Below are 10,086 nucleotides of genomic sequence, written 5' to 3' on the forward strand. Positions count from 1 at the left end.
TTGGTATGAACTGTCTTTTGATATTTATTATCTTGGGTGGAAAAGGGAACCGCTTGTGTTGGAAGAGTTGGGCAGTGACTCATGCCTTTTTCTAGGGTTAATCTGACAACTTTGTATAACCAAAAGTTTGGGGCTTTGGTGGATAGATTGAGCAGCTTCTTTAGGAAGAAAAAGTCATTCTGTCTCTCAGCGTTCCTACATTTTCTCCATAGCTTCTTACTGGGTGCACAGGGAAACTGCATCTGTCCCTGGCTTTGTGTCACAGGCCACCATTTGGCACTGGTTGGGGTATGGTACTGTACAGGTGATACCTCTAAGGATGTCAGTCAAGTGCTTTTCTCAGAAACTGACTGCCGTCGAGATGTCACAATTCAAATTTTAGTGCTAGAGTTTCTGTTACTAGCTTTGCACAAATGTGGTGATTAACTCTGTGAGTCCTCATGGGACTCACAGAGTTTAAGAACTTTAACCCCAACCCCTTCCAATAAAAAATTAGGGCTAAACCTAGTGATGGTGGACCAAATTCTGAATCAGTAGGGTTTTAATGGGTCAGTGTGAAACTGAAAAAGGTTGTATTGCACTAGTGTACTAGAGATTTTTTAGATATTTTGACTATCTTGTTAGGAAAGTAAAGTTTACTGTCCTCAGTTGTTAAAGATTCTAAGATAGCATAATTTGGAGACTGACGTGGTGTAGTATGTGGGTTTCTGGTACCATTCTTTGTGGAGAACTGGCTGTAGTTGACCTAGTGATGGAAAATCTTGGGAACTTAAATCTTAGGAACTTATGATAACCAAATGGTAGGTGGGGCTTATTCTGGTGCACTTCAGGGTTTCAGAATCTGCAGTGATGAGCATTTAGTGGTCTTGTGATTTGTTGACATACATTAGAGGATAAAGAAAGAATTGAGTGTCCAGACACTTGTGTGAGAAACACACCTACTTAACAGTGAAAGAGAGTGAAGAACTGGTTGGTTGATGTCTTTAATGCCGTCCTCGTTTACTGAACCAGTAACTTAAATACCTGCCTTTCCATCTGCCTTCTCCTTTCCTCCCCTTTCCCCACCTTCCATCAATATTAATTTAGAAACAAATAACACCAGGAGCCAGTTGTCTTAAAACACCAGTCTGTAGTGTTCATGGGCTCCAGTAAATCCCAGATACACCACTTGCCCCTTAGTGTCGTGCAAGGTGACTCAGCAAACCTGATGAAAGGCTAAGTAGGCAAAGTATTCACATTTGGCCAATTACCTAATTCTAATGTTCCCAGTATTCCCATCTGGAAAGCAATTTGGGAAAGGCCGGGATTCTTTAGTAGTCTGGCCTGTGTACGCTCTTGGGGTGTGGGACTTTGACAGATGGTAATAGCTTTCTCTCTTCTGCCCCCCTTATCTTTCTCTGCTCACTGTGCCCTCTCCCCCCTCCTTCTGCCCTTTTATTTCACCTGTCTCCTCTACCCCGTGTCCCCGTTGGTTTTTATTCTTTCAGCTCTGTCACCGAAAAGACCTGGATTTGACAAAAGTAGGATACCTTGACTCCAACACTAACAGCTGTGCTGACAGACCTTCCCTGCTCAACTCAGGCCATTCCGACCTGGCTGCTCATCCTTCCATCGGGCCCACTTCTGAGACTGGCTTCCCAGGCAGGAGTGGAGACGGACATCAGGCCCTCATGAGAAACTCAGACCAGGCCTTTCGAACAGAGTTTAACCTGATGTATGCCTACTCCCCTTTGAACGCTATGCCTCGAGCAGATGGATTGTATCGAGGGTCTCCTCTGGTGGGAGACAGGAAGCCTTTGCATCTGGACGGGGGATATTGTTCTCCTGCAGAAGGGTTTTCCAGCAGATACGAACATGGCTTTATGAAAGACCTCTCTCGTGGATCCATGTCACCTGGTGGTGAAAGGGCCTGTGAGGGAGTCCCATCTGTGCCCCAGAACCCACCGCAGAGGAAAAAGGTAAGTGTTTAATATTCCGCAAGACCCCCTTTTGAAGACTGTTAACTGAATAATTCAGTAGACATTAAACAAGTTCCTGCTGTGTGTATGTGCCATGTATTTGCTAGGCAGTTCAAAGGGCAAAGCAATGAAAGAGAGTAATAATTACTTATCATTTATACTTCCCAAGTTCTTGGCACTGTGTTAAGCTCTTCGAATACATTTTATCTTTACAATAATCCTATAAGATAACTTCCCATTTTGCAGACAAGGAAACTAAGGCAAGTTGAGTAACTTGCCGATGTTCACAGAGCTAGTAAATAGATGAGTCAGGACACTACCCAGGTCTGTCTTGATTCCACAGTGTGTGCTATATTGTCTTGATTCCACAGTGTGTGCTATATTGCCTTGATTCCACAGTGTGTGCTATATTGCCTTCTAGGTTCTGCCCTCATGGAGCTTATAGCAAGTGAGACTGAGTTTTAGCAGATAATTCTGTTAATAAGTAATTATACTAGTGATGGATGCTCCAGAGGAGTTGTTCCCATATGGTGACACTGTCTTACAGGGAGACTTGACCTAGTCAGATGTGTAGAGAACAAACAAGAGATTCTTAGCCAGTTTGAGCGATGGGCTTAGAGTAAGAGTAGCCGGGCACTAATGGAGACAGCAAACGCAGGTGAGGGGTGGTACCACAGTGGGAGCAGAACGAGTAAACGTGTGGAGTAAACGTGTGGTGCTCCGCAGCGGTCGGTCGGGTGTTGTCGTGTCCGGCAGAAGGCCAGGCAAGCCAGGAGCTAGGTCCAGAGGGAGGTGGACAAGGCCAGGCCATGGAAAGCTTGTTAGCAGGTTGGGACACCACTTGTAAGGAATGACTGAGCTAGAAATACAGTGCCAGAAATGTGCTTTTTGTGTCAGTCATTCTCAGCCTTGGCCATTTGGAGATGCATGGGAGCGTTTTGGGTTGTCATAGCGATTGGCATGTATTGGGCAGGGCCTGGGGTGCTAAACGTCCTGTGTGTGAGATGGTCTCACATAATGGCAAAGTATTTGCGATGTCCTCATGGCAGTGTAGCCTAGTGGCTTTTTATATTTTCTTTGCAATGAAATATATTACCAGAATTTAATATTATGAACTTCTTTTTTTTCTTTCTTTTTTTCTTTTTTTTTTTGTTTTCTTGAGACAGAGTCTCGCTTTGTTGCCCAGGCTAGAATGAGTGCCTTGGTGTCAGCCTAGCTCACAGCAACCTCAAACTCCTGGGCTCAAGCCATCCTCCTGCCTCAGCCTCCCGAGTAGCTGGGACTACAGGCATGTGCCACCATGCCTGGCTAATTTATATATATATATATATATATATATTAGTTGGCCAATTAATTTCTTTCTATTTACAGTAGAGATGAGGTCTTTCTCTTGCTCAGGCTGGTCTCGAACTCCTGACCTCAAGCAATCCTCCTGCCTCGGCCTCCCAGAGTGCTAGGATTACGGGCGTGAGCCACTGCACCCGGCCTATGAACTTCTTTCTCCAAGATTACATACTAAAAAAGCATATACAAGAATTGTTTTACTTTTCATATTTTTTTGCTATATTTTATATTTGGACCAAAAAATGAGAGCCCCAAGGGGATAGAAAAAGGAGAAAACACTGGCAGATAATTTGGAAGAAGATAGGAATGGGTTTCAAAGACTGTTGCATGAATAGCACTGAACCATCAGAAACAAACACAAGCAGCATGGTGGCCGTGGGAGTCAGAATCCACTAGGGCTGTGGCCCCAGCCCTGGGCACAGACCGGCACTGGGTGCCGCGTAGCAGGAGGTGAGCGGAGTCAGCGGAGCTTCATCTGTCTTTACAGCCGCTCCCCGTCGCTGACATCAGCGTGTGAGCTCCGCCTCCTGATCTGCGGTGGCATTAGGTTCTCCTGGGAGGACCAGCTCTACTGTCACCTGCACATGGGAGGGATCTAGGCTGCGGCTCCTACGGGAATCCAATGCCTGCTGATGTGAGGTGGAGCTGAGGCGGGGATGTTAGTGCTGGGGAGCGGCTGCAATACAGATCGTCACTAGCAGAGAGGTTTGACTGCACAATAAATGTAAAGCTCTTGAATCATCCCAAACGCATCCTTTCCCCGATCCCACCCCCATCCGTGGAAAAATTGTCTTCCATGAAACTGGTCCCTGGTGCCAAAAAGGTTGGGGACCGCTGCACTAAGGAGTATGTAACACTCACCTCCTGGGTGGAGAGTAAGACAAACGTGGAAACAATCTTCGACTTCTGGTTTCCTTTATCACTCACAAAAGCGGTAGAAATCATGGAACATTTCTGAAATTTATTGGGCACCTGCAGTATACCAAGTTCTGTGCTGGATATTAAAGATAAGAAACCCAAATGTACTTGGTCTTGGCCCTCAGAGAACTCACAGTTAGTCAAGGGACACACACGGGACACTGGAGGGTCTGCAGCGGGGCGCGCGCCGTGTGCAGTGACGGCAGGGGGGGTGCTCGGCAGGGCGGGGGGGTCTGCTGTGGAGGAGTGAGGCTTAGGACACACACGGGACACTGCAGGGTCTGCAGCGGGGCGCGCGCCGTGTGCAGTGACGGCAGGGGGGGTGCTCGGCAGGGCGGGGGGGGTCTGCTGTGGAGGAGTGAGGCTTAGGACACACACGGGACACTGGAGGGTCTGCAGCGGGGCGCGCGCCGTGTGCAGTGACGGCAGGGGGGGTGCTGGGCAGGGCGGGGGGGTCTGCTGTGGAGGAGTGAGGCTTAGGACACACACGGGACACTGGAGGGTCTGCAGCGGGGCGCGCGCCGTGTGCAGTGACGGCAGGGGGGGTGCTGGGCAGGGCGGGGGGGGGGGTCTGCTGTGGAGGAGTAAGGCTTAGGACACACACGGGACACTGGAGGGTCTGCAGCGGGGCGCGCGCCGTGTGCAGTGACGGCAGGGGGGGGTGCTCGGCAGGGCGGGGGGTCTGCTGTGGAGGAGTAAGGCTTAGGACACACACGGGACACTGGAGGGTCTGCAGCGGGGCGCGCGCCGTGTGCAGTGACGGCAGGGGGGGGTGCTCGGCAGGGCGGGGGGTCTGCTGTGGAGGAGTAAGGCTTAGGCAGATGAGGAGCAGCTTGCGGAGAAATTGCCATGCGTAGCTTTCCTGGAGCTAGCTGGCTAAGGTATCAACTGGAAATAATTTCTACTCCTTTCATGTTTCCCTATGTGTCAGACAGAGACAGTAACAAATGCCTGTGTGTATGTTGAACATATTTAAGGACCCTGGAGCATTGACTTTTTCTTTTTTTCTTCTCCCATTTTTAAAAAACCAACTCTAGAAATTGCCAGGGAGTGCAAAAGAGCCATCAGAATCGCCTGGGTGGGCCAGGCGTGGTGCCTCACGCCTGTCATCCTAGCACTCTGGGAGGCCAAGGCGGGAGGATTGCTCGAGGTCAGGTGTTCGAGACCAGCCTGAGCAAGAGCGAGACCCCGTCTCTACTATAAATAGAAAAAACTTAATTGGCCAACTAAAAATATATAAAAAAAATTATCCGGGCATGGTGGCACATGCCTGTAGTCCCAGCTACTCGGGAGGCTGAGGCAGGAGGATCGCTTGAGCCCAGGAGTCTGAGGTTGCTGTGAGCTGGGCTGACTGACACCACGGCACCTCACTCTAGCCTGGGCAACAATGTGAGACTCTGTCTGGAAAAAAAAAAAAAAAAGAATCAACGGCTGGTGCCTACTCTGTTTACATGGCTTGGCTAGTGGTTTACTAAGGTTCCATCTTTCCTTCTTTCCCCATTGCTAGTGATCCACTAATGTTTCTTTTTTCCTTTTTAGGTATCCCTGCTGGAATACCGAAAACGGAAACAAGAAGCCAAGGAAAATTCTGCTGGTGGGGGAGGTGACTCTGCGCAGAGCAAAAGCAAGTCTTTAGGAGCCGGGCAAGGCTGCAGTGACTCTGTTTCGGACTCTGGCGCCCACGGTGCGCAGGGATCCTCAGCCCGGACTCCATCTTCCCCGCACAAGAAATTCTCCCCATCTCATTCCTCTCTGTCCCACTTGGAGGCGGTAAGCCCATCAGATTCCAGAGGCACTTCTTCATCTCACTGCAGACCTCAAGAGAATATCAGCAGTAGGTGGTAAGTTTATAATTAAACTCAGAAAAGAAGCGTGTATCTAGGATCATTCCCAGTTTTACCTAAAATATATGGGAAACCTTCATCTGAGAGAGCCAGCGACAGTGCCATCCATCTGTCTGCTCGGCTGGTGCAGCAGCGTCAGCTGCAGCTCCGGCTGGCAGAAGGACAGCCCTGCCACCAGCCTGTGAGCAGCCCTCTGGACAGCAGAGCTTTGGGCGCACAGGAGCTGAGTTGTTCAGGGGCATTAGTGCGGCCTCTTCCATGTGCTCATTTTGCGTGAAAGGTAAGTCAGGAGTCCAGCCAGGTTCCAGTTGCGTTAAGGAATGTCTCTGTTCCACACAGCTAACATATACGGAACAGGAAGACGCTCTTAAAGAACTTGCATGGTTTAGGGAGGACCACAAACAAAAAAATAAATAAAGCTGGTGGCAAGTACTGAGTATTAAATGCGTAGAGTAGAGAATGAAGTACTGGAGTTTAGGGATCGTGGACTGAGGAAATGAGTCTGAGAAAGAGGAGACGTGGCTCGCGTGACCCTCATTTATCTGTGAAACCTTTATCAATCTTTATCAAACTTCAGCATGTCAGACACACGATTCCACAGAGGAGAAAAGTTAGCATTTCAGAATGGGAGTTAAAGGAAGTTAATTTCCATAATCCACATTTTTTAAGTGTTTCTTCTTTTTTTCTTTTGTGCCTGACATACTTTAAGGCAGAAGAACCACGCTGTTTTCAGTTGGTCCTGAGGAAAGTCGAGTGTAAGAGGCTGTTGTAAGAGAACATCAGACTCTTGCATCCCGAGGCTTAAACTCGCCCTTGTTGCCTTCACAGGATGGTCCCCACATCAGTGGAGCGGCTCCGGGAAGGGGGCAGCATCCCGAAGGTCCTCCGCAGCAGCGTGAGGGCGGCCCAGAAAGGAGAGCCCTCCCCCACGTGGGAGAGCAGCGCCGCAGAGAAGGACTCAGGTGAGCCATGGCTTCCTACTGCCAGCCAGGTTCAGGGTTGTGTGAGCTCAGCTCTACAGTTTGCACCAAATGCTGGGACGAGGTGAGTCCGTTTCAGATGCAGCTGGGCTCTGATCCGTGCTAGGTTGCAGCCCAGTCTTGCTCTTTGGGCTGCAGCGTTTGTAAGATCCAGCATTGCTTGCTCTCTGTCTGCTCTTTTTCCCCAAGGGATACCTTTCTGTAACTCTCATCTCTCCAAAGTCCTGGGAACCCACCTCGATGAAGGATGAAGAGAGAGGAGGAGACGGGAAGCAGATCAGGCATTTAAAACATAGCCCATAATTAACACTCCTTTTGCCCTTCTGGCATGCTGCACTCACCCGGTTTGTCGCAAGAGAGCAGCATGGGTCGGTGGTGGCATTGGTGATTGGAATGAACAATGGCCATTTTTCACTTATTCTAGAAAGCCAAGTTGATTTTTTCCTGTCACCTTACAGACGCTGCGGATTCGGAAGGCCCCGAGACGCTGGGCGCAGCACTCTCCAAAGGAGCGGCCGTGTACAGCCCTTCCCGGTACAGCTACCAGGTGAGAGGAGGGATTGCCAGTCTCGGGCTTAGTGTGTGCTCTGGGCTCCAAGTGTTTTGTGATCCCGGCCATTCTTTGCAGTTGAGATGCTGTCTTTGCATATAGTTTCAGCAGCCTTGGAAGCAAATCATCATCTGCTCACCCTCAGGTAATAAAATTATGCTGGAAAATAAATAAGATTATCAAAGACAGCCATTTTACTGCCTTTGGTGCCCTCAAAAGAACAAATGGTTAAAAAGATGAAGAGTTTGTTTAAAGTAGGGTGTTGTGAGCATTCCCAAGCCCTTGAGGGGACTGGCCTGCCTGCTCACGCTTCTCCTCCCGACTCTCCTAGCTCCTGCAGTGCGACAGCCCCCGGACAGAGCCACAGAGCCTCCTCCAGCAGAGCTCCTCCCCCTTCCGAGGACACCCCACCCAGTCTCCAGGGTACAGTTACCGGACTGCTGCCCTGAGGCCTGGAAACCCCCCCTCCCACGGCTCTTCCGAGTCGGCCCTCTCCTCGGCGCCCTACTCCAGCCCCGCCCACCCTGCGCCCACGGACTCGTCGGCCCCGTTCGCGGGGACGCCGGGGTATCACGGCAGCCAGCCACACTCTGGCAGCAGCACCGGCAGCAGCCTTCCTCGGAGGAGCTGCCCTTCGAGCGCTGCTAGCCCTACCCCACAGGGGCCCTCGGACTCGCCAGCCTCGGACTCGGTTTCCCAGTCCAGCACAGGAACTCTGAGTTCCGCCTCCTTTCCCCAGAACTCTCGGCCGTCGCTGCCGTCAGACTTACGGACTATCAGTCTGCCCGGCGCCGGGCAGGCCTCCTCCTACCAGGCCTCCAGGGTGTCTGCGGTTTCCAGTTCACAGCACCACCCGCAGCGCGGGGGTGGGAGCATGCACCAGTACCGCCTCCAGCCAGTGCAGGGCTCGGGGGTCAAATCTCAGACGGGACTTTCCTAGGGCTTCTGGACGTGGGCACAGGACTGAGCGAGCCCACAGCTGCTTCCTGCCAGCTGCCTCTGGAAGCTAGGCCGAGCATACTGCTGGGGAAGGGGTGCAACTCGCCAGAGGATCAGGTCTGGTGGACAAGAAACAAGACTTGTGGTCGAGGTTGGCCTCTGGCCTTGGAGAAAGCTGTAAATCTTGTCTGAAGCAGAGACTATAAAGAAGTTTCTCCCTGCTGTTCAGGGCACATTGTTGACAAGCAAATGGTGTTTCGGTTAGTAATGGTTCTAAGTGCAATGAGTTGTGTTGAAGCCTCCGTCTCCCATCCTTGCCTGTAGCCTGTAGTCACTTGTGCAGTGAGGACATCTTTTTAAATTTAAAAAAAAAAAAAGTTTTCTTTTCAAAGGAAAAAAAAATTTAAAAGAGCCAATTTCGAACCCCCAAGCCATCTGCGTAGTAGTGGGGGTTTATGCACTTAAGAAGAAAGGTAGGTATCTAAATGTTCACCCCAAGAGAACCATTCCAAAAGCAGATATCTGGCCAAGGTGTTTCCACCAAAAATACTCCCTACCTTTGTCTTAAAATCACCGAGAATTACACGGGATGGTAAAGCGTGGAACTGCTCTGGCTGAGGGGTGCCCGGCTCTCTGAAGAGGAGCTCACGGTGGGTTTTTGGTGATCCGGGAGCAGACTGTCCCCGCTGTGACCACCGTGCTCCTCCTTCCCCAGACATCTCACAGCCCGGCGATGCGTGAGGCAGACGAGCGAGGGAAGAGCAGTGAGCTAGGCCAGCTGCATTGCTTGCTTACCGGCTTCTGGCAGTAAGTCTGACCAGGAAGGATACCGAGGGGTTTGGGAATGCTTTGGATTTTCTTGCTTCTACACCCTGTTAATCGGGAGTTGAGGAGCCCGTGAGCAGGACCGCCCCCCATCACCGGGGAGCACGCACTCGTGACGGCAGGGTAGGCGTGGGCAAGCGGGTGTGGAGTGGCACCGACAGGGCTGTGATTGTGTGGGGGCCCACCCCACGGTTCTCTGGGGGGTGGCTGCGTGAGGGGGGCCCGGCGTGAGAGACGAGAGCAGACTGGCTTGTCCCCATCAGTGCATTGTGCCTGCTGTGCCTCCCTGGCGGGCCGGCGCCCCAGGTGGGGCACACAATCTTTTTAAATTCCATACGGTTGCCAGCTTATTTCTTTCACTTGTTTACTGTAATATCTGGCGTGTTTTTATTTATCTAATTTTGTATTCAGTTATAACCATGGTAGGGTAGTGATTATATGACAGGTGTAACCCTGGTGCTGCAGTGGACCTTCTTTTCTTTTGGACAAGATAATACTGTGAGTCTCCCTCCTTCCTCACTTCTGATTCGTTTTCTCCTCCTTTTTTTCCCTCCAGCCTCTTGCATCCCCTTCTTCTCCACCCTGTCCTACAACTATCATATGCACAGTCTTCTCTCTTTGTGTGTGACTGTTACAAAATTTCACTTTTCAAAATTGAAATCAGGTGTTTGCTCAAATGAGGGGAGGTGTTCTTTTTTTGTTTTTTTTTAAATGCTGAGACCTCAGCA

General features: G+C 50.5%; 1 protein-coding gene across 21 annotated transcripts in view; it reads left to right on the top strand.

Annotated features, from left to right (window-relative positions):
• SETD5 (SET domain containing 5) overlaps nucleotides 1-10,086 on the top strand; it is a 79,951-nt gene extending 69,865 nt beyond the window's left edge. For 20 of the 21 annotated variants that reach the window (XM_075998515.1, XM_075998513.1, XM_075998521.1 and 17 more), the window contains 5 exons: nucleotides 1,488-1,958; nucleotides 5,760-6,061; nucleotides 6,893-7,026; nucleotides 7,503-7,591; nucleotides 7,926-10,086. In XM_075998515.1, coding sequence (XP_075854630.1) covers nucleotides 1,488-1,958; nucleotides 5,760-6,061; nucleotides 6,893-7,026; nucleotides 7,503-7,591; nucleotides 7,926-8,534 — 1,605 coding nt within the window. In that variant the 3' untranslated portion in view covers nucleotides 8,535-10,086. The remainder of the gene's footprint in view (nucleotides 1-1,487; nucleotides 1,959-5,759; nucleotides 6,062-6,892; nucleotides 7,027-7,502; nucleotides 7,592-7,925) is intronic. The other variant, XR_012915316.1, reaches the window with a different exon arrangement.

This window comes from Microcebus murinus, chromosome 28, assembly GCF_040939455.1.
Source record: "Microcebus murinus isolate Inina chromosome 28, M.murinus_Inina_mat1.0, whole genome shotgun sequence".
Lineage (NCBI taxonomy): Eukaryota > Metazoa > Chordata > Mammalia > Primates > Cheirogaleidae > Microcebus > Microcebus murinus.